Source organism: Pleurodeles waltl, chromosome 8 (genome assembly GCF_031143425.1).
Source record: "Pleurodeles waltl isolate 20211129_DDA chromosome 8, aPleWal1.hap1.20221129, whole genome shotgun sequence".
Classification (NCBI taxonomy): domain Eukaryota; kingdom Metazoa; phylum Chordata; class Amphibia; order Caudata; family Salamandridae; genus Pleurodeles; species Pleurodeles waltl.
This window is the reverse complement of record NC_090447.1, coordinates 1,310,095,238-1,310,119,377: the sequence shown is the minus strand read 5'-3', so window position 1 is coordinate 1,310,119,377 and position 24,140 is coordinate 1,310,095,238. Positions and strand designations below refer to the sequence as shown.

The following is a 24,140-nucleotide window of genomic DNA, read 5'->3' as shown; positions in this document are numbered from 1 at the left end:
GGAGGATGATGTTCATTCCCAGCTGGCTAACTTTTATTTGTTTCCTAAGCAGGGATGATTACACATACATTACACAAACAAGCACGCAACAACCCTTGAACTTAACTGGTTATGACACGTGACACGGAGTCCCCGTCCTTGTGCGACACAATGTCAAAATCACCTTCTTACAAAAGACACTCTTTTCCTCTGACTGCCTGCACAAGTATCCCTCTGTCTGGGGTCCCCAGAGGTATTTTTCTAATTACAGTACTTAATCCAGAGGGGTGTGCATTTTGATACACAGGTCGCTTCCTTTGATACTCGGTGCCAACCTCTTAGAAGATGATGGCTGCTATGTAGTGGTCTCGGGCCTCCTGGCGGGACACAGTGTTCTACTGCTTAATGTCTATGCCCCCAGTGTAGACGTCCCAGTATTTGTTTCAAACAGTGATTTCTGTCATGGGGCGAATGAACGTTGATCATGTTTTGCTCGGGGTAGGTGATTTTAATATGATTGTGAATTCACACCTCCACATCACTACCCAGACCCCTAGTAGCAAACTGAGCACACAACTCAATTTTTCACTAAATCTGCGATGCATACCTCCTCGGAGATACCGGACGTCATATACACGTGGGCACCCTAGATTATACCTTTCATTCAGCCCCACATAACATTTGGACACACATCGACTACTGGCTACTGTCCCCCCTCATTATTACTTGGCTGGCGTCTGTGGTCCACCTACAGCACACATTGTCTAACTACTCCCCGGTCCATATGACTTTAGCACTCCCTCTTGGTGCTGGACCTGAACACAATTAGATACGCCTTCCGGGAGGAACTAGGGCGGCCTTTGTGGAATATTTTGAGCATAATGTGGGCTCTCTGTCCACGCAGGCCACTCTATGGGAGATCTTTAAGGCCTATATAAGAAAGGCTCTGCATATCGAAACACACTGGCCTTCTCCAAGACATTTAGAATTTCCTCACTCGAATCTAAAACTAACTGCGGGAGATTGATAACACAGATTCCCTGTGGACCTGAGAACCACAGCTACAATGCTGCTCAACTCTTCTCGAGGTGTTCTGGCCTCTTGCAGACTGTGAAGTAACACACTTGGGTAGACATGCTCACCCCGCTGTTACAGAGAGGGTAAGCAACCAAGCCGCGCATCTATTTTGCCCCCCACAGGGATCTGGCTATATCCCAGAATTACTCTTGGGAGACTGTTCCCATGTATCCAGCACCTCTGCTGTCCTGGCAGAGCTTCACCGCTTACATGCTTAGCTATACACTGTCCGTGGCACAGCTGGAGGCGAAGACACAAAAAGTTACCTTGAAGAGATCTGCCATGGTCTGGCTCTCAGATGCTCAGGACCTTTTTCTTAGCAAACCTTTCACCACAGAGGAGATGATACAAACATCAAACTCCTTGGATGGGTCCAAGGCCCCTGGCCTGGACCGCATCACAGACGTGTTCTGTAAAACATATAAACACCTCCTGGCTCCTCTCCTACCTGGAAAGGTACGTGGAGTCTCTCAAGACTGGCTCCCTTCTCTCAAAGCTCAGAGAGGCAGTGATTTTCCTGCTTTTGAAGCCAGGCAAGGACCTTTAGCAATGCTCTTCGTGTCAGTCTTTATTCGTAGTGAAATTTGACAATAATGTTCTTGCCAAACTCTAGGCGATCCGTCTTGCCTTCTTACCTGAGACAGTCATTTGCCCCTTGCAATTTGGCTTTGTCCCCCACCGCTCCACCTCACTCAACCTGCGTACTCTATTTTCAGTGCTACATGAATATCACCAGGGGCGCCTGCTGCATTGGCCCTCCTTAATGCGAAGAAGGCCTTTGACTTACTGGAGTAGCCTTTTTTGTTTGTAGCTCTTCAGAAGCTTGGCTTTCCCAAGGAATTCACATCCCTAATCATGTTGTGTACTCGCAACCTATGGCGCATCTACAAATCAATGGCTCACTAGCACCCCCTTTTGCCACCTCCAGGGGGACCAGGTAAGGTGGTCCACTGTCCCAATGCTTTTCATTGTCACCTTCCGGAGTGGCACCTTCATCACTCACTTCAGTTCCGAATGGGATCCGTCTTAATGTCCCTCTATGAGGACGATATTCTGCTCTTTATGTGACACTCCTCACGGAATCTAGGCCATATACTACAAGAGGTTGTACGGTTCGGTGGACACTACGGCCTCAACATTAATTGGGATAAGTCAGAGTAGTTCTTGCTTACGGATGCTACAGCCCCTTCAGCTGGTGACTTCCCCTCAAATGGTGTGCAGAATGGATCAAATACCTGCGGATACATATTCATCGTAAGAAGGAGCAGATCATTCAAATGAATTACAGCCCAGCCATTGATCTCCTCACAGCGCAAATAGAGTGTTGGATCTCATTACCATTCTCAATGGCTGCATTCTTTGTCATCCTCAACTATCCTCTGGGGATGAGACCTCAATACATACTCAGACCTGCTCATAGACCAGTCAACATGTGCTGACTGGCACAGGAAGAACACCACTAAGGTCCTATACAAAGGCATGGTGGAGTACAGCTTGATAGATATGACATATGAGAAACCCCTATAAACGATAGGGCCCATTTGTCTCATCTATCCACAGCTACTAGTCCAAACTAGACTACTGGCTAACAACCCGGGAGGTGAATGACTTGACAATCAACATCAGTTACTTTGCCAGGACCCTTTCAGATTGTGTGCCAGTCCAGTTAATAGTTTAATTTCCCACACACATCCCCACCTAATTCACATGGAAATTCCAAGCCACACCACTGCTAGACCAAGTGTTTTGCAAGAATCTACATGCAGCTATAGCGGAATAGTTTAAGAAAAACACTGGTTCAGTGGACGGGAAGGACACGCTTTGGAAAGCTTTTGAGGTTACTATTACAGATATTTGCAAAGGCACACAAGCTGGTATATTATGACATTTCGGCACACAACTACGCAAAACAGAAGCTACACTCCAGAGTACTGACATCTTAGCACATATTAGAGAACAGATTACACCTATCATGCCACCATTTGGGCAGAGCTAATGGGGAGGGTGAACCCGGGCCGTAATTTGACCCAGAGGCTGAAATCGTCATGTTGTTAAAAATAATATTGTTAAGATAGTCACCCCTATGGGGAGAATAGATATACTGTTCAGGATATCCTCTCCTCTTCTCTTTCTGAGAATTCTGTACCAATCTATATGCGGCCAGAGACTCAGCTTTGATGGCAGAAATCTCAACATACCTTGGTATAACCGTTGTGTGGCTATCCCAGTGCCAACAAGAACTCCTGGTCCAACCGTTGATGAAAGAGGTGAAAGAAGCCATATAATCACTTCATAATGGTAAAACACCCAGATAGGATGGCCTGTCAAGTGAATTTTATAAAAAGTTATCTAGATTTACTAGCACCACATTGCCATGCAATGAATGCAGAAACCTATCAGAAACCAGTGGTTCCCCCCTTCGCTCCGAAAAGCTTTAATTGTCATGATGTTAAAAAAATCCTGGTAAACCACCTGAATCATGTGAGTCATACAGGCCTCTATCACTAATTAATACAGACACAAAAATACCAACAAAAATCATTGCCAGAAGATTATACCTATTAGTGCCAAACTTGGTCCTCCTAGACCAGTCTGGCTTTATAGAAAATTGATCCACAACGCACAACTTACTTACACTCTTCGCACTATTACATCACCAACACCCCTCTATTTTGGCAATGCCTGTGCTACTAGATGCTGCCAATGCCTTTCACTCTATAGAATGGAAGTACATGTTCACCATATTGGGTCGCATGGGCATGCCTGAAATATTTCTTAAGTGGATGAGTTACCGTACACTGCCCCAGCTGCAAGGGTATGTGTTAATGGCAATATCTCAGACCTAATGGCCATATGCTGAAGCTGCCCCTTCTCTCCAATCCTATTTACATTGGCTCTAGAGCCCCTAGCAGGCATAATTTATCAACAACATGCAAAAGCTGCGCTATGCTTCTGCTTACACCCTATTAATGTTTCGCTCTACGGGGACGATATGGTGCTATACATACAAAATCCTCATCTACACTTAGCACCCAGACTAGTTTTGAGTGGCACTCCGTCCTTAGGATAAATTGTTTGAAATCAATCATATTTCCCCCGACTATGGTGTCCCACACACTTGAATTCCCTTTTGAATGGAGCAATGACCCACTCAGTCAGTCAAAGAATCTTTATTCGGCAATATGCCATAAAAGCACCATACATTTCAAGCTAAAAAGTTTAAATAATTAAAATACAGTACAAATAGATTAAAAGAAAACAGTGATAACAAAGCATCTTCAATGAGCAATATTACAAAATTATATACATTGCTTGTATCAGTCTGTCCGACGACCCATATAAAATGTAATCATATCCAGTACAGAAGTAAAAAAAAACAACTTCAAGCTAAAACCATATATTGCCAGTTTATATCAGTGTGTAACTGCTTCAATCAGTCCATATCGCTTCCTAATGGCCATGGCCGATTTAATAAAGCTTAAAACAGAATGACACTATTGTACTGAAGAGAGTCTTTGGATGTTAATCAACGCTTCCTTATGAGAAGTAGTTTGCAATTTATGCAAAATTGGCAACATAAAGGTTTGTCTAGGAGCAGAATAAAGCGAACAGAATAGGAAAAAGTGACACGTGCTTTGCTTGGAGGAGTTACCACAGGGACAATTCGGGAGCATTTTATGTCATGTACATTTCTTCGGAAAAGCCATTCTAAAATGTATCAAATTTAATCTAAATAAAATGAGGAGCGAATATGATGAAGAACTCAAAAAACAAGTTAAATATGGTTCTAACACTCTAGAGGTAGAAATCTGAACATAAGATTCAAATGTTTTCAATTTTACTGCCCCTTGGTATCTGAGGTTCGCAGCATACTCTATATATTGTGTTTTAAGCAGTTCCTTAGCATTGATAGGTAGAGACCCTGGGTTAGTAAACATGTTCTCCAACCCTAGGTTCCGAAAAGAATTTTGGACATAAGAAAGCCACGGAATTTTATTATGGTTAGCTGATTGAATACAGTCTGTTATACAGTCTTGTACCAAGCTAGCCGTAGGATTTAACCAAACTTTTAGCCATAACAGGAGTGGGGCAATACCGACCAAATCTTCAATGTATCGTGCTCCCAGCTCCTCATGGCAAATAATATTTGCTACATTCTTAGGTACCAAGAGCAGCCTATGCAAAAATGTATTCTCAGTGCGTTGTAAACGGGCTGGTTTGATGTAACCCCAGAGACTCACCCCATAGATAGCTGCAGTAATACATTTAGATTTATAGAGCGTAATAATCTGGTGAACTGGCCTATAGCTCACTTTATGAGCGAAGCGTAAAATCGCCTCTATATTTCTCTCCATTTGTTGGGTCTTAAAATTGAGATGAGGATTCCATGACAGGGAAGAGCTAAAATATAGTCCTAAATAACAAAAGTATTTCACTTTAGTTAAAGTATTTCCATCCATAGTAAAACATATAGTGCATGTGTTTCAGGGGCCACATGTCATAATGTGTGACTTTGCAAAATTGACTTTCAAGTCAAGATCCTGCATAAAGTTAAAAAAGAGATCCAATAAATTCTGAAGGCCATTTGCTGTGCGGGCAATTAAAACAGCATTGTCAGCACACAGTAAGACTGGGAGTTGTCTAGATCCCATCCTAGGGAAGTCCTTACCATTTTTTACTAAAAAACTATAAAGGCCATTAATATATAATACAAATTAAAACGGTGCTAAGATACAACTCTGCCTAACTCCTCGTAAAGATGGAACGGGAAGAGACCTCTCGCCATGCTGGCCGTATTGGACTGAAATCGTAAGGTCAGTGTATAAACGTTTAATTAACTCAAGCACATCCTGGTCAACCCCCATTATGTCCATAAGTTGCCACAACTTCTCTCTATTCACCAAGTCAAACACACTAGATAAATCAATAAAAGTTAAGTGGATAGATCCTCTCCGGGCAGCGACATATTTGCTAAGAATAAGATGTAAATTTAAAACCTGCTCTACTGTACCTAAGCCAGGCCTAAAACCGTATTAAATTGGGGAGAAGATTTTAGTCTTTCCTACCCAATCCTCAAGCTGGGTCACGATAACACTCCCCAAAATCTTGGCAGTAGAATCTTTAGGGGAAATTGGTCTGTAACAAGTTGGATCTTGTCTGTTTCCCTTTTTAAAAATAGGAACAATTATTGCCGATTTCCATTAGGAATGTTGCTTTTAGCTACACTAATCAATACATTTGTGATTAATGGTCAACAGAGGTCCGGAATAGATTTAAAGAGATCCACCTGGACCCCATCCGGGCCAGGGGCTTTCCCTTATTTCAATCGTTTAATAGCTGCAATTACCTCATGTAGCTCAAAGGATAAATCATTCGTATTCAAGTTTGCTGCCACCGTATTCAAACTACTGCAGTCCCCTTGTTCATGATGGGGGTCGTTTGCGGGCTGGAATACCTTTGTAAAGTGTTTCACCCAGACCCCTTCAGGTATCAGACAATCATCCTCTTTGTTGTCATGTTCCAGAAAGTAGGGATGGTTAACTACTTTCCAGAATTGTGCAGAGACCTTCAATTCTGTAGCCACCAAGAGTTCTTCCCATGCTCTAATTCTAATTTCATTTCTCGTTTCCTCCAGGGCTGTCTTATATCGAACCCTTGCCCGTCTGACTAATTCCCGACTAAACGGGATTGATTTCAAAGCTACTTTTAAATCTTTATGGGCGGCTGTACAGGTAGAAATAAACCATCGCCGGGGCTTAGGACCCTGAGGGGGCCTATTACTCACTAAGGCCTCAGAGATGGCATTGCTTAAAACTTCAAATTCAGATACAAGATGGGCATAAAATGGCTGTAGCAACAGACATTTATTAATAGAACCAAGGTTTTGCTCAATAATTTTCTTATGAAAGGTTTTTGGATCTACTCTTTCCCATTTCATGCGAAGGTCAAAATTGTTATCAAAAACTGGATTACCTCTGCGTCTTGCACTAGATGAAGCCAAACTATTATAAAAAGCTAAGTTAATACACAAGGGATTGTGATCGCTAGCGCAATGTGGTATTATCTTAAAATCCAGAATTAAATGGAAGTCTGGGGAACTAATTAAAATAAAATCGAATGTACTGTCTTTAGAGTTCCCCGTATAAGTGGGTATCTTTTGAATATATGTAGCAGCCTTCTCCCTTGCGTAAGCAAGATCAAATTTATAAATAAGAGTATTTAGGGCTTCACCTTGATTGGAGTCAAGTATCTGGGTGTCTGGATCCAAAGAGACCCCAAACTAGTAATCTGTGAAAATTATGGTAGGGCAGTGTCTAAATTGGGAGAACATGTAGCCTGGTGGTCCAGAATGCAGCTTTCCTTAGCAGACAGATAAGCTCTTATGAAAATGATAGCGCTCGCCAGATTTCTTTTCCTTTTTATTAATATACCAATTGTGCTTCAACAACACTTTTTAAAAACTAAACGATCCCATATTATAAAACTAGCCTGTGCCGGGAAATAACCTAGAAACAGCTGGGACACATTAACTCTCCCCTATGCACAAGGAGGGTTTAACGGGCCAGGTTTCCAATTATGTTATCTATGTGCCCAAGCGCAATTCGCACACTGTTGGTACACCCCTCATGCATATATTCCACATGTAGATGTGGAGTCAGATGCTGCACACCCTCTTCCATTAAACACTGTTCTACCACACAGTCACCCAGTGATGACAAAATGCTGAATAAATACTATCAACTGCACCACACCAGCATTGCAACAACTTGACGCTTGTGCTGAGAAACTTCCATTATATGCTCCTGCACTTCCCCTACGACACCATCCAGACATATCAGTCACCCATGAAACTGGTGCGCTTCCTGTGCTGGAGGGATCCGGGCTCAAATCCCTAGGGGATCTATACCCAACAGGTCAGTGCTGTCCTTGATCGACCCCTAACTGCAGAAGATTTTGATGTGCACTTATGGCAATGCTCACGTCGAATTGCAACGTGCGCATTATCCATTTCAAATACCTACAACAAATGTATTACACCCCTGTCAGGTTGATGAGATATGGGATGCAAATTGTACTTTTTGCATTAAGGCTGAGGCTGCCTTCCTCCATTTAGTATCGTCATTTGATCCAATTTAACAATTTTGGAACAAAATAAGATTGGATTTATCAGCAATGATTTTGGACACATCCCCCCCCCCCTTACAGGCTTTATTAAACACCTACAAACCCGCAAATCACAGATTTGTGGCAGTAGCACTTCTGCTGGCAAAGCGGAGAGTGGCTATATATCCAGGGGAAAAAGTCAGCCCCAAAACCAACACAGTGGTTACTGGACAGGACCTATTGCAGAGAACAACTGGGAATATATGCTGAGGTACTCCCCTCTCCATCACACCCCAGGCATATATGGAGTCCACTTACAACATATTTATTGACGACCTCTGTTGATCCGTGAACTATGATACGAGAAGGAGACTATATCAGGGTGGGGATTGGAGGACAATGTCTGTCTGTTATTACTAATGATGCTACTCTACAAACAATATATGTTGGATGTCCCTGGTATTGATGGTACACCGTCTGTATTTGGTTGTATATTGTAAAACTAATTTTAAAAAGTCCCTAGTATGTGGTACAAATGGCCTGTTAATTAAAGACTGCAGCACTGGTTGTGCCAATCTAGGTGTGACAAAGGTCAAACATGGCACCCAGTCTACCACTGCAGGCTGGAAGGGCAGTTTTAAACTGCTTATTCAACTTTGCCATTATTTTATGCAATGGCAAAGCACAGTGTTCCCATTTTAATACATATAAATCACCCCTAAGGTAGGCCTATTGAGCCCGGGGCAGTGTGCTGTGTATTAAAAGGTGGAATGCATACTTTTACATGTTCCATTAGTAAAAACTCATAGTTGTTGTTTTACTGTGGAAAAGGCTAGTAGCCCCACTGGCAAATGCAGAGTTACAGGCTGGCACCTCAACCTTGCTGACTTGTGACTGGGACTGCTAAAGCTGATAGTATAAAGTATCAAACAAATTTTACATTTATCCCCACTTGATGAACAAGTCGAACCCTAATATAATTTGTTGCAGTGTGCAACTTTTACATAGTTGCCAACTTATTGCCCAATGTCTCCTGTGCCCGTTTACAGTTGCACATGAGGTCTGTCACTGAGATAGCTTTCTGCCCTCTTGGGGAGATGTGCAAACGATTCCCAGGAAAAGACACAATAGTAGCCTGCATGGGGGAGAGATGTTACCTCTTTGTGGCAGAAAGCCCCACAGGTGTTGCCCCAAAAAGCGAGCTTCAAAGTAGAAGCCGCCTTTGAAAGGCAAATGGGAAACACTTGTGATAGTTGCTGCTCTATTGTTTAGTCAGATAGGCCAGCACTGGTGGCAGAGAGGGAAAACCAGTTGCCAAACCAGTTTATCATGGATGTGTAGCCCCCTTGGTAGCCCCACCTCTGAATTGGACTGGTGAGCTTCACAAGCCCAGAAAGGGGTTCTGCCATCTTGAGAGTGGGCAAAATAGAGACTTCTGGGGTATCTAAATGTTACACTTCGCAGGAAATACTCATCACGAGCGACAGAACCTGGTAGCCATCGGCTAGTGACTGCTACTTCTCTTGGGGGCAATTTCTGAGCATAAAAGGGGCATGCCTGGCACCTAGAACTCTGATTTCTTCGGACTGAAGAAGAGGACCGAAGAAGGACTGCTTTTCTGCACCAAGAATCTGACGAAGAGAGAATACACAACATGGGCTCCAACTGCTGTACCTGCTGGCCAGCAAAGGAGAAGGGTCATTGCTCTCTGTGTCCTGCTTATGGAGAAGTCGACTGCTAAGCCCAGCTGAAGCAATAGACTCACATGGTCAGTTGGCTGACAGACTGTTTGCAGCACAGTACCACAGCAGCTGGAGAAGTCTGCTAGGATGAGTTAGTTCCCCAGATTCCCAAATGGCCGCTTCTTACGTCATGCAGCCCAAGGGACCAATAACTGATGCTCAAATGTTGCTCTTGAATCTGCTGGGCCTGGGAGAGTTGTGAGAGTGCATTTAGGTTGCCCAGAAGACAAGTTACCATCAAAAGAAGAAAAATGCTGAAACCACTGTACTGGGCGACTGGTTGCCCAGTGTTGACTGGACTTCTGCCAAGCTAGAGAGGGCTTTAAGGGATGTCAGTTCCTGTGGCAAGGGATGCCTCATCAAGCCTGTGGATCAAGGAGTAGCTCCAGAAAGACTCCTGCCTACTGCACAGCATCTTTGCATCAGGATCACACCATAGAATCCAGTGGCAAGAATCCCCTGACACTGGAACTGAACTGAAGACTGCTTTTCCTGGAGAAGAAACTGTTTCTGTCGGCCTTGCTGGTCCCCATGACTGGCTCTCTGCCGAAGTTGGTCACTCTAAGTAACTGCATTGATACTTACCAAAATGTTTCTTGAAAAAGTTTGTGTCAAATTTGTTGAATTTGCCAATGCTTGTTTGTAGATGACTAAAACATATTGATTTACTATACGGTGTAAATTCTGTGTCTATGGAACCCTCCAGTGGGTCTTTCATTTTGGTGTCTACGTTTACTTAAAATAATCTCTGTTTATGTATAACCTATGTTGGTGTCGAATTTTGTTTGTGTCTTGTGGGTTTTCTTAAATTGTTTTGGTGCTGTTTAAATGCTTCACACTTGTTCTTTTGTGTTCACCTTGCTGCTCAGAGCCACAGCAACCGAGGGTTGAGCTAAGGGTGAAACAAACAAAACCCGACTGGTCCTAAAGAGGTTGGTACTGTATTAAACAGTGAAGTCACACAACCACACCAAATGATGCACCCCGTTTCCTCACAGACACAATGGGACTGATTACAACTTTGGAGGACGGTGTTAATCCGTCCCAAATGTGACGGATATACCACCTACTGTATTACGAGTCGATTATATCCTATGGAACTCGTAATACGGTGGGCAGGATATCCGTCACATTTGGGACGGATTAACACCGTCCTCCAAAGTTGTAATCAGGCCCAATGTGCTGTATGAGTGTAGGAAGAAAAATTAAAGCATCTGCATTCCTCAGATTTGATTCAGAACTCTACAGTACATTTTGCCTTAGTGGCACTTTATGCGAACAACTAAAAAGAGGTTTGCTTGTGTATTGTACTATAACCATAAAGTAACCATGTATGGTAAAAATCAATCCATGCAGAGGAGAAGCGCAAGTTGGTAATTTACCACATACGTAAGTATACGTGAGTTATTCTTAGGTGAAAGAGGTATACGTGCATAAATGTGTAGCTAACAGCTCATCCTGACATGGCTGACTCAACTAGCAGTTTCTATCATGCTACGCTATCCAAGGAAAGCACTAAATGCCCCTTGACTTGATAGGCCCATGTTGGTGAATGGGTAGTTTACCACAGATGAGTTTCTTCAGTGTTTCGAATAATGCTCAAACATCTACAGGATGTAGTTGGAGTGGCAGAAGATTCTAGTCCACATTAGTAGGGGTGACAGTTTAGAGCAGAATTAGGACAAATGGGAGATATACACTCTGAGAAGTATCACTACAAGGGCCTTGAGAGGCAGTGCCAGAGTTAGTTACCTATTATTCACAATAATACGCTGAGCGTCATAAAGTATGCTGGAAAGGGTTCAGTGCAATAAGTTGTTAAAAAAAAAAAAGGAGACTGCAGAAAACCCCTAGTGGTGATGGTGGAGGGAGGGCGTCCTTTGCTGATCTGTCTGCAGTGGCAGCTTCTCCTGTTGAACTTCAAAAACTCTAAAATTTACAGATTTCCTGGGCAAGCTACGACCTTTGGAATAACTTTCCACTAACCCTAAGTGAAACTTATATGCATCTCTTTCTGCAAAAGGCCAGTAGATTCGTCACCTATTCTCTGTGCTTCTCCGCCTCCTCCCAGCACTGCTGTAAGGTAAGCCTATAGAAATTACTGGAAATATATTTTCCTTTTCAAGTGCAGTTTAGTGTTAGTAGTATTGTGTAAGTTAATAGATTAATAAAATAAATGCACTCATCTAATTTACCTATTCGCCACTGCTTTTGTAAAAAGAATATATAAATAAAGACACTTGGAAATGCTTGAATTGCTCTGTGTTATGTCTTGCAGGCAAGGAACACTTCAAAACCTTGGAAGAATCAGCTGAAAAGGAAAAAAAGAAATCAGAAAAAAGGTTTGGTTTTGATATTTAAGTCTTTCCTTAAGTGCTTTTCTCCATATGTTTCAACACTTTATCCCCCTCCACATAAAGAATATATCTGATAGGGACTTCTAGCTGCAGATTCTTTACCTTTGAATTTCCCAGGCATCAGACTGGATCCATAAGATGTTTGTGTGAGCAGTGTAGGATAGCAGGATGTTTCTGACATGGTTGCCCCCACATTATTCCTGCTGTCAGTCTGTTTTGACTGTGGTTCACTGGGATCCCCTGCTAACCAGGCCCCAGTGTTGGTGTTCTTTCCCCTAAATTTGGTTGGCAAGTATATCTTACATAACACTATTGGGATACTGGTGTACCCCTGTAAGTCCTTAGTATATGGTATTTGGGTACCCAGGGCATTGGTACACCAGGGGTCCCCCATGGGATACAGCATGTATTGTAACACCCATGGGGACCCATGCAAACTGACTACAGGCCTGCCATTGCAGCCTCTGTGAAATGGTGCATGCACCTTTCTCCTGAGATATAAGGTTCACCTTATGTCGCAGTCACCATACTTTGACCCTATAAGTCACCCCTAAGGTAGGCTTTTCAGCTCCCTACAAAGCCCAGACATTATTTATTTGGCTTTAATATATGTAGTGGACACTGGTCATTACAAGATGTTCAGCTACAGAATGGTTTCTCAGAACCTAGCCATGTTTGGTATCAAACATGTTGGAATCCTGCAACTGCACCGGTGCCAATGTTAGTTGAATGATACCATGTACTTTGGGCGCTCCTTAGAGGATCCCTGTAGGAAGTTGGCTCTGTGTATACTATCTCAAAGTGAGAGATAGTGTGCACAGAGTCCAAAGGTTCCCCTTAGATATTGATAGTGGCAAAATTAGATAATTCTAATGCTCTATTTTGTGGTAGTGTGGTCGAGCAGTAGGCTTATCAGTGGGTAGTGTTAAGCATTTGTTGTACACAGGAAATAAATGAGGAACACACACTCAAAGACTTAGCCCCAGGCCAATAGTTTTTATATAGAAAAATATATTTTCTTAATTTATTTTAGAACCACAAGATTCAAGATTTGAAGTAAATACATAAAATGCAAGGTACTCCACACAGGTAAGTAAGGAACTTTGAATTAAAGCAGTAGTACACACAGTATAGGTTAAAATGGCAATAAGCTATTTTAAAAGTGGACACAGTGCAAAAATCAACAGTTCCTGGGGGAGGTAAGTATGGTTCAGTTTCTGAGGTAAGTAAAGCACTTACAAGTTCAGTCTCTTGGGCATAAGCAGCCCACCGTTGGGAGTTCAAGGCAACCCCAAAGTCACTGCACCAGCAACACAGGGCCGGTCAGGTGCAGAGGTCAAAGGAGGGTCCAAAACACATAGGTGCCTATGGAGAACAGGGGTGCTCCGGTTCCAGTCTGCTGGCAGTTAAGTACCCGCGTTCTCGGGGAGCAGACTTGGGGGGTTTTGTAGAGCACTGGGGGGGGACACAAACAGGCACACAAAACACACCCTCAGCAGCACGGGGGCGGCCGGTTGCAGTGTGCAAAGTAGGCATCGGGTTTGCTATTGAAAGCAATGGAGGGACCCGGGAGTCATTTAGGCGATGCAGGCAGGGCACAGGGGGGCTTCTTGGGCCAGCAACCGACTGGGCTAGGCAGAGGGCCGCCTGATGGTCACTCCTGCACTGGAGTTTGGTTCCTCTCGGTCCTGGGGGCTGCGGGTGCAGTGCTGGGTCCAGGTGTCGGGTTCCTTGTTACCAGGCAGTCGCGGTCAGGGGGAGCCTCTGGATCCTCTCTGCAGGCGTCACTGTGGGGATGCAGGGGGATCATCTCAGGTTACTCATGAGGTCGCAGTCGTCTGGGAGTCCTCTCTGCAGTGTTGGTTCTCTGAAGCTCGAGCCAGGGGCGTCGGGTGCAGAGTGTGAAGTCTCACGCTTCCGGCGGGAAGAGTGAGTTCTTTAAAAGTTTCTTTGTTGCAAAGATGTTGCTGTAGATGAACAGTGCCGCTGTTCTCAGGAGTTTCTTGGTCCTTCAGTTTCAGGGCAGTCCTCTGAGTCCTCAGAGGTCGCTGGTCCCTGTCGGATGCATCGCTGTGCAGGTTCTTTGAGTCTGGAGACAGGCCGGTAGGGCTGGGGCCAAGTCAGTTGTCGTCTCCGTCATCTCTGCAGGGCTTTCAGGTCAGCAGTCCTTCTTCTTTGTGTAGGTTGCAGGAATCTGATTTCCTGGGTTCAGGGTCGACCCTAAATTATAAAGTTAGGGGTGTGTTTAGGTCCAGAGGGCAGTAGGTAATGGCTACTGTCGTGGACGGTGGCTGCACCCTCTTTGTGCCTCCTCCCTGAGGCGAGGGGGGCACATCCCTCATCCTATTGGGGGAATCCTCCAAACTCAGGATGGAGTATTTCTAAAGGCAGGGCTCACCTCAGCTCAGGACACCTTAGGGGCAGTCCTGACTGGTGGGTGACTCCTCCTTGTTTTTCTCATTATCCTCTCCTGCCTTGTCGCCAAAAGTGGGGGTAGTGGCTGGAGGGGCGGGCATCTCCACCTGCTAGGATGCCCTGGTGTGCTGTAACAAAAGGCATGAGCCTTTGACGCTCACCGCAAGGTGTTACAGTTCCCGCAGGGGGAGGTGAGAAGCACCTCCACCCAGTACAGGCTTTGTTCCTGGCCACAGAGGGACAAAGGCACTCTCCCCATGTGGCCAGAAACTCGTCTGGTTGTAGCAGGCTGGCAGAAACTGGTCAGCCTAGCATGAGGAGTCGGACTGTTATTGAGGGGGCGTCTCTAAGATGCCCTATGGGTGCATTCTACAATAAATCCCACACTGGCACCAGTGTGCACTTATTGTGCTGAGAAGTTTGATACCAAACTTCCCAGTTTTCATTGTAGCCATTATGGAGCTGTGGAGTTCGTGTTTGACAAACTCCCAGACCATATACTCTTTATGGCTACCCTGCACTTACAATGTCTAAGGTTTTGCTTAGACATTGTAGGGGCATAGTGCTCATGCACATATGCCCTCACCTGTGGTATAGTGTACCCTGCCTTAGGGCTGTAAGGCCTGCTAGTGGGGTGACTTACCTATGCCACAGGCAGTGTGAGGTGGGCATGGCACTTTGAGGGGAGTGCCATGTCGACTTAGTCTTTTTCTCCCCACCAGCACACACAAGCAGTGAGGTAGTATACATGTGCTGAGTGAGGGGTCCCCAGGGTGGCATAAGACATACTGCAGCCCTTAGAGACCTTCCCTGGCATCCGGACCCTTGGTACTAGGGGTACCATTTACAAGGGACTTCAGTGTGCCAGGGCTGTGCCAATTGTGGGAACAAAGGTACAGTTTTAGGGAAAGAACACAGGTGCTGGGGCCTGGTTAGCAGGGTTCCAGCACACTTTCAATCATAACTGGCATCAACAAAAGGCAAAAAGTCAGGGGTAACCATGCCAAGGAGGCATTTCCTTACAATTCCCCATGTCTGTTGTGTAGGAAGCTGGCTCTACATATACTATGCCAAAATGAGGTATAGTGTGCACAGAGTCCAGTGGATCCCCAGAGGCTTGACAGAGGCTAAGGTAGATAATCCTAATGGTCTCTTTTGTGGTAGTATGGTCGAGCAGTTAGGCTTATCCAGAGGGTAGTGCAAAGCATTTGCTGTGCACACAGTCAAGAAATGAGGCACATTCAATGACTAACTACAGGCCAATGTTTTTATAAAGAAAAAATATATTTTATTACTTTATTCCTAGAACCAAAGGATCTTTGTTTCAGGTAAGTACAGTTATAATTTTCTATAAAGCTTATATATCAAATGCACTTTGTTTAGATTTAGCAGATAAATAATTTTACAAGTAAATGCCACTTTTCAATTTCAGAAGTTGACACTGTGCAATTTCTCATAGGAACCAATACAGCCCTAGGGGAGGAAAAGTGTGAGCAGTTAAGTACTCGACTTACAATCCCTGTCTTCGGGGGTTAGGATGTCCACAGGTCAAAGTTCAAGTTGACCCCAAAAGTGTACCACAAGCAACACAGGGCCGGCCGGGAGCAGAGTTCAAAGTTGGTGTCGGGTTTGTACTGAAATCCTACGGAGAGTGGGCTAACTCGGACACGCGCAGCTGGCAGGTGAGTACCTGTGACTTCAGTGCACAGACCTGGGGGGTTTAGGTCAGTACAGGGGGTTACCACAGGTCAGCACCAAACACACATCTTCAGCAGCATGGAGACTTCCAAGTGCAGGATGCAAACACAGCATATGGCGCCCAATGCTTTCCAATGGGGAAAGTCAGGGGGTCACAAAGATGCTGCAGGCTGGGTCCAGGGGGTCAGTTGCGAAAAACTAAAGGCTGAAGGAGAGGTGCCAGCTAGAAGTTGCTGGACCTTTGTTTGGATTCCCCAAGGCCAGGGGACTGCGGGTGCAGGGGTACCTTTAGGTGTCGGGAATCTTTGTCCGGTTCTCTCGCGGTCGGGGGGAACCTCTGGATTTAGGATGCGGGCATTGTTGTGTTGGCCAGGAGGGGTCAACCCAGAGTGGACTCGAGGTTGGAACCGCCTGAGGACCTTCTCTGGACTGGTGGGCCTCATGGACACGGGCTGTGGACTTTTGAGTGCACAGTGGACAGGGCGTCCGTGTCTGAGGAGGTTCTGGAGTCCTCTGGGATTTGTAGAGGTCCATAGTCCTGCAGGATGCGTCGGCTTTTTGTAGCAGGGCGTCTTGAAGTTGCTGACAGACCGGTATGGCTGGGGAGAAGTCAGTTGTCGTTTGGAGTCTTCACTGGTGGAGGTTGGCTCTTCAGTCTTTCTTCTTGCTTCTGTTCTTGAGGTCACCAGGAATCTCCGCGATCCCATGTCGCGTAGGTTATTATCATCCTAATGAGACTACTGGATTCGGGCAGCAGAATCACTTGTACTGTGGGGGACCGAGTCTGATCCCACTACAGGTGACACTTGTCGACCTAATCCGGTTATTGTTTCAGCTAACTAGCAGTGCCTCATCTCCACCCAAGAGCAGGGATGAATGGGCAACCGAGGGTATGAAACAAATGACTCCTCACGAAAATCGTGGTCACTCAGATCTCATCCGTTTCTCTCAGTTACATCAGTCTCACATATGCAAGGACAAGCAGAGGCAGAGTATAGTTCAATAAGGTTTTATTGAAGTAACTGCATCTTAGATAATAAAGCATGAATTGCAATAACTAGGATGATGAAGCATGACAGAATTAAAATTCTGACAAGGAGAGTGAAACATAAAAATAACGCTATCAAATTGTCACTAAGATCCTTAGGAATAGCTACTACCTAGGCTATGTTAGAACACAGCATGTTAAGCTCTAATTCTGCCCTTCATGTTCCCCTGGGAAGATGACATCCCTCATACCTGAGCAAGAGGCCTGTAGTCTACATAAGCAGCTGCAGCGAAGCACTTAGCAATCAGCATACAGTTGTGGCTGGAATATCCCTCTCAAGAACAGTGTTCAGGGGTGCCCTTAAGCCATGCTTTAGGGGCGTTACTGGGTCAGAGGGCAGGAGCCAATGGCTACTGTCCCTGAGGATGGCTACACCCTTCCCGTGCCCACTCCCTTTGGGGGAGGGGGTCACATTCCTAACTCTATTGGTCCCTGTCCTCCAAACCAAGAAGGAGGATTCTGAAAGGAGGGGGTCACTTCAGCTCTGGACACCTTAGGGGTGGTCCTAGCTGCAGTGGTCACTCCTCCTTGTTTTTCCTAATTTTTCCGCCGGACCTGCCACCAAAAGTGGGGCTTGGGCCGGGGGGCGGCCACTAGCTGAAATGCCCTGGGGCACTGTAACATGAGGCCTGAGCCTTTGAGGCTCACTGCCAACTGTTACAGTTCCTGCAGGGGGGACGTGTGAAGCACCTCCACCCAGAGCAAGCTTTGTTCCTGACCCCAGAGAGCATGAAGGCCCTCACCCCATGGGGTCAGAAACTTTTCTGTTAGTGGCAGGCTGACACAGACTGGTCAGCCTTACACTAAGGGGTTGGCTAAAATACAGGGGCCATCTCTTATATGTCCTCTGTGTGCATTGTACAATAAGTCCGACATTAGCATCAGTATGGGTTTATTCTGCTGAGAAGTTAGATATCAAACTTCCCAGCTGTTTGTGAAGCCATTGTGGCGCTGCGGAGTTCATAATGACAAACTCACAGCCCGTGTACTTATTATGGCCACACTGCACTTACAATGTCTAAGAATTGACTTGGACACTGCAGCGGCATATTGCTCATGCAGCTATGACGTCCTCTGTGTTATATTGCACCCTGCCTTAGGGCTGTAAGGCCTGTTAGAGGGGTGACTTACCTATGCCACAGGCAGTGGTTTGTAGGGTTGGCACCCAATAAGGGGTGCCATGTCAACATTGCATTTTTCTCCAGACCAGCACACAAAATCTGCAGTGGCAGTGTGCGTGTGCTTGGTGAGGGGTCCCTTAGGGTGGCACAATACATGCTGCAGCCCTTAGATACCCTCCCGGGTCACAGAGCCCTTGGTTCCACTGGTACCTTTTACAAGGGACTTAGCTGTGTGGCAGGGGTGTTGTGGAAACAATGGTACAGTTTAGGTAAAGAACACTGGTTTTGGAGCTTGGTTACACATAGTCAAGTTAGCATCAGATATCAGACAAAAAGTGGGGTGAGGTACTGCAACAAGGGCCCTTTTTCCTACAATTGACATCTAAACATGGTTCCTCTGAGCTGTTGCCAGGTCCGGCTCTGCGCTTCCCCCGTTTCCGGGAGCCAGAGCAACCCTCGCTCAAATTAAGAAGTTCTGCGAGGCCATTTGCTGCGTATTTGAGCAGGCTGACCCCTCCGGGTGCCTCTGGGCGCCTCTGGGCCCATGGAGTCAGATGAGACCCCGTGGGGCTCCACGCACATGGCTCTAGCCTAGGTGCTTATGGGGTCTCGTGGATCCGATCATACATCTGGACTGGCGCCATTCATGTGAATCCAACCTTTTCTGGGCTTGACACCGATGCTCGTGCCGCCGCATTTGGTGGCTCCAGCCCCAATCTAATTCCTAATGATTTGCAGTAGGAATGGTGTCGATTGACGCCTTTCCGGTGCTGACAGGGCCACTTTTGCTCTCAGTCATTGCCTGAGCATTTTCTGGAGCAGCCAGGAATGGGGGAAGAGTGGGAGGGGTTACTGGACCCTTTAGAATACCAGGTAGACACATGTATGGACTGGTATGAGGAACTAGGAGAGGCCAGTGGACTGGACACAGCCAGATACTGGTTTGCTTTCTACTCCACCGTGCCTACTGAGGCGGGTGCATCCTATGGAATGATGTTAAAGAGGGCAGTGCAAGTCCTGGACCTCCAACTTTCCTCAGTGGTGGTCAAGACTAATCTTTTGACAGAATTGCTTCAGCTTGGGACTTCCTCATCCGAACCCCTATTGCCCTTTAACAAAGCACTGACTGATGTGCTACTGGGCACTTTGTCCAAGTCCAGCACAGGGGCCCCTGTGAACAGTACAATTGCCTGCTGCCATCTCCCTACCCCGAGTGATCCTAGTTTCCTCACACTACACCCCACCCCTGAGAGCTTGGTAGTCCAAGCCTCAAATTCCCATTGTATGTTCCCTACCAGACCCCCAGACAGGGAATCTGTGAGAAAGTAGCCTCTTTCTAGCATGGTTAGCCTCACTTTTGGCCTGTTTGTGAGTGTGTGCCAGTGTGTTTTTACTGTGTCACTGGGATCCTGCTAGGCAGGACCCCAGTGCTCCTAGGGAAAACCCTATTTGTCAGTGTGTTTTGCCTGTCTCACTGGGATCCTGCTAGCCAGGACCCCATTGCTCATAGTTTGTGGCCTAATGTGTGTGTTGTCAGTAGTGCTTAACGGTGTCACTGAGGCTCTGCTAACCAGAACCCCAGTGCTTATGCTCTCTCTGCTTCCAAATTAGTCACCATAGGCTAGTGACGTCGTTTACCAATTTCAGTTAGCACACTGGACCCCCCTTATAAGTCCCTAGTATATGGTACGTAGGTACCCAGGGCATTGGGGTTCCAGGAGATCCTTATGGGCTGCAGCATTTCTTTTGCCACCCATAAGGAGCTCAGACAAACCCTTTAACAGGACCGCCACTGCACACACTATTTCACAGTCATTTCCACTTCACTTAAGTAACGTATAAGTCACCTATATGTCTAACATTCATTTACTGAAGGCAAGGTGCAAAGTTACTAAGTGTGAAGGCACCCTTGCACTAGTAAAGGTGCCCTGACGCAGTCCAGGGCCAATTCCGCGGACTTTGTGAGTGTGGGGACGCCATTACACGCGTGAATTACATATAGGTTAATACCTATATGTAGCTTCACAGTGGTAACCCCAAATATGGCCATGTAAGGTGTCTAGGATCATGGAATTGCCCCCCCCCATTCCAAATCTGGTATTGGGGAGCCAATTCTATGCATCCTGGGGGCTCCACCATGGACCCCCAGTACTGCCAAACCACCTCTCTGAGGCTTGCACTGCAGCTACAGCTGCTGCCACCTCAAAGACAGGGTTCTGCTCTCCTGGGGTCTGAGCAGCTCAGTGACAGGAAGGCAGAACAAAGCATTTCCTTTGGGAGCAGGGTGTTACACCCTCTACCTTTGGAAATAGGTGTTACATACTTGGGAGGGGTAGCCTCCCGAGCCTCTAGAAATGCTTTGAAGGGCACAGATGGTGCCCTCCTTGCATAAGCCAGTCTACACCAATTCAGGGACCCCCCAGCCCTGCTCTGGTGCAAAACTGGACAAAGTAAAGTGGAGTGACCACTCCCCTGTACATCACCCCCCCAGGGGTGGTGCCCCAGAGCTCCTCCAGTGTGTCCCAGACTTCAGCCATCTTGTTTTCTAAGGTGTGGGGACACTCTGGAGGCCTCTGAGTGGCCAGTGCCAGCAGGTGACATCAGAGACCCCTTGTAAGGAAATGCCTCCTTGGCATGGTTACCCCCTAACTTATTGCCTTTGCTGATGCTAAGTTATGATTTGATAGTGTGCTAGGACCCTGCTAACCATGCCCCAGCACCAGTGTTCTTTCCCTAAACTGTACCTTTGTCTCCACAATTGGCACAACCCTGTCACTCAGGCAAGTCCCTTGTAACTGGTTCCCCTGGTACCAAGGGCCCTGATGCCAGGGAAGGTCTCTAAGGGCTGCAGAATGTCTTATGCCACCCTAGGGACCCCTCACACAGCACATGCACACTGCCTCACAGCGTGTGTGTGCTGGTGGGGAGAAAATGACTAAAGTTGACATGGCACTCCCCTCAGAGTGCCATGCCAACCTCACACTGCCTGTGCACAGGTGAGTCACCCCTCTAGCAGGCCTTACAGCCCTAAGGAAGGGTGCACTATACCACAGGTGAGGGCATATGTGTATGAGCACTATGCCCCTACAGTGTTTAAGCAAAACCTTAGACATTGTAAGTGCAGGGTAGCTATAAGAGTATATGGTTTGGGAGTTTGTCAAACATGAGCTCCACAGTTCCATAAAGGCGACACTGAAAGCTGGGAAGTTTGGTATCAAACTTCTCAGCACAATAAATGCACACTGATACCAGTGTGCAATTTATTGTAACATACACCCAGAAGGCATCTTAGAGATGCCTCCTGATTAGCAATCTGACTTCTAGTGTAGGCTGACTAGTTTATGCCAGCCTGCCACACACAAGACATGTTGCTGGCCACATGGGGAGAGTGCCTTTGTCACTCTGTGGCCTGGAATAAAGCCTGTACTGGGTGTAGGTGCTTCTAACCTCCCCCTGCAGGAACTGTAACACCTGGCGGTGAGCCTCAAAGGCTCACCCCTTTTGTTACAGCGCCCCAGGATATCCCAGCTAGTGGAGAGGCCCGCCCCTCCGGCCACTGCCCCCACTTTTGGCGGCAAGGCTGGAGGAGATAATGAGAAAAACAAGAAGGAGTCACCTACCAGTCAGGACAGCCCCTAAGGTGTCCTGAGCTGAGGTGTCCCCTACCTTTAGAAATCCTCCATCTAGAGTTTGGAGGATTCCCCCAATAGGATTAGGGATGTGCCCCCCTCCCAACTGGGAGGAGGCTCAAAGAGGGTGTAGCCACCCTCAAGGACAGTAGCCATTGGCTACTGCCCTCCCAGACCTAAACACACCCCTAAGTTCAGTATTTAGGGGCTCCCCAGATCCCAGGACATCAGATTTCTGCAACCTGAAGAAATAAGAAGGACTGCAGAGAAATCCTTCTCTGCAGGCTGACCTACAAGCCAGCTGAGAAGGAGGAAGACGACAACTGCTTTGGCTCCAGCCCTACCGGCCTGTCTCCAACTTTGAAAACCTGCTCCAGCAACACATCCGACACGGACCAGCGACCTCTGAAGCCTCAGAGGACTGCCCTGGACTAAATGACCAAGAAACTCCAGTGAACAGCGGCCGTGTACAAAACCAGCTACTTCTTTGCAACAAAGAAGCAACTTTCAAAGACTGCACGTTTGATGTCAGAAGCATGAGACTTCACACTCTGCACCCGACGCCCCTGGCTCGAGATCCAGAGAACAAACACCTCAGGGAGGACTCCCCGGCGACTGCTAGCCCATGAGTAACCAGAGACGATCCCCTGAGCCCCCACAACGACGCTTGCAGAGAGAATCCAGAGGCTCCCCCTGACCGCGAATGCCTGTAACAACGGACCCAACGCCTGGAACCGACACTGCACCTGCAGCCTCCAGGACCTGAAGGAACGGAACTTCGATGCAGGAGTGACCCCCAGGCAACCCTCTGCTTAGCCCAGGTGGTGGCTGTCCCGAGAAGCCCCCCCTGTGCCTGCCTGCACCGCTAGAGTGGTCCCCGGGTCCCTCCATTGTTTCCTACCTGAAACCCGACGCATGCTTTGCACACTTCACCCAGCCGCCCCTGTGGTGTTGAGGGTGTGTTTTGTGTGCCTACTTGTGTCCCCCCCCAGTGCTCTACAAAACCCCCCTGATCGGCCCCCGAGGATGCAGGTACTTACCTGGGCTGCCTATACCCCAGAACTGAGACTTGTATGTGTTTTACTTACCTCCTAATCTAACCTATACTTACCTCCCCCCAGAAACTGTTGATTTTTGCAGTGTCCACTTTGAAAATAGCTTATTGCCATTTTTACAAAGACTGTATATAATATGGCTTTTATTTAAAGTTCCTAAAGTATCTAAGTGCAGTACCTTACACTTAAAGTGTTTGATGTAAATCTTGAACCTGTGGTTCTTAAAATAACCTAAGAAAAAATATTTTTCAATATAAAAACCTATTGTCCTGGAATACGTTTTTGAGTGTGTGTTCCTCAATTATTGCCTATGTGTATACAACAAATGCTTAACACTACCCTCTGACAAGCCTACTGCTCGACCACACTACCACAAAATAGAGCATTAGAATTATCTATTTTTGCCACTATCTTACTTCTAAGGGGAACCCTTGGACTCTGTGCACACTATTTATTACTTTGAAATAATGTGTACAGAGCCAACTTCCTACACCCCTCCTGATAGGTCCATACCTGATAAGGTAGCCAATCCCCCTCTCAGGGCTATTTAGGGTCTCTCCTGTGGGTTTCTCTTCAGGTTCTGCTTGCAAGTTTCCATTAGGAATCCTCTGCAACTACTACTTCATCCTCTGACCTCGGATTGACTGGAGGCTGCTCCAGGAACCGCTGTAACAGCATCAAAATATCCAAAAGAGCCACTTTTCCTCTGCAACTTCAGCTCCAGCCAGCAACTGCAACAGTTTCCATGGTGTGCATGCTCTGGGGACTCCCTGTCTTCACCCTGCACCAGAAGGACCGAAGAAGTCTCCCCTGGAGTGACAGAGTCACTTCCCTGCTCCAGCAGGCACCTTCTAAGACGGCGACCGGTTCTCTTGGACTCCTTTCCTGGTGACGAGTGTGTTCCTTGGAACACAG

The 24,140-nt window shown here is 46.5% G+C and overlaps 1 protein-coding gene across 4 annotated transcripts in view; it reads left to right on the top strand.

Moving 5' to 3' along the window:
- Positions 1-24,140, top strand: part of PARP4 (poly(ADP-ribose) polymerase family member 4) — a 1,744,976-nt gene that overhangs the window by 103,792 nt on the left and 1,617,044 nt on the right. For all 4 annotated transcript variants that reach the window (XM_069202293.1, XM_069202292.1, XM_069202291.1 and 1 more), the window contains exon 4: positions 12,181-12,244. In XM_069202293.1, coding sequence (XP_069058394.1) covers positions 12,181-12,244 — 64 coding nt within the window. The remainder of the gene's footprint in view (positions 1-12,180; positions 12,245-24,140) is intronic.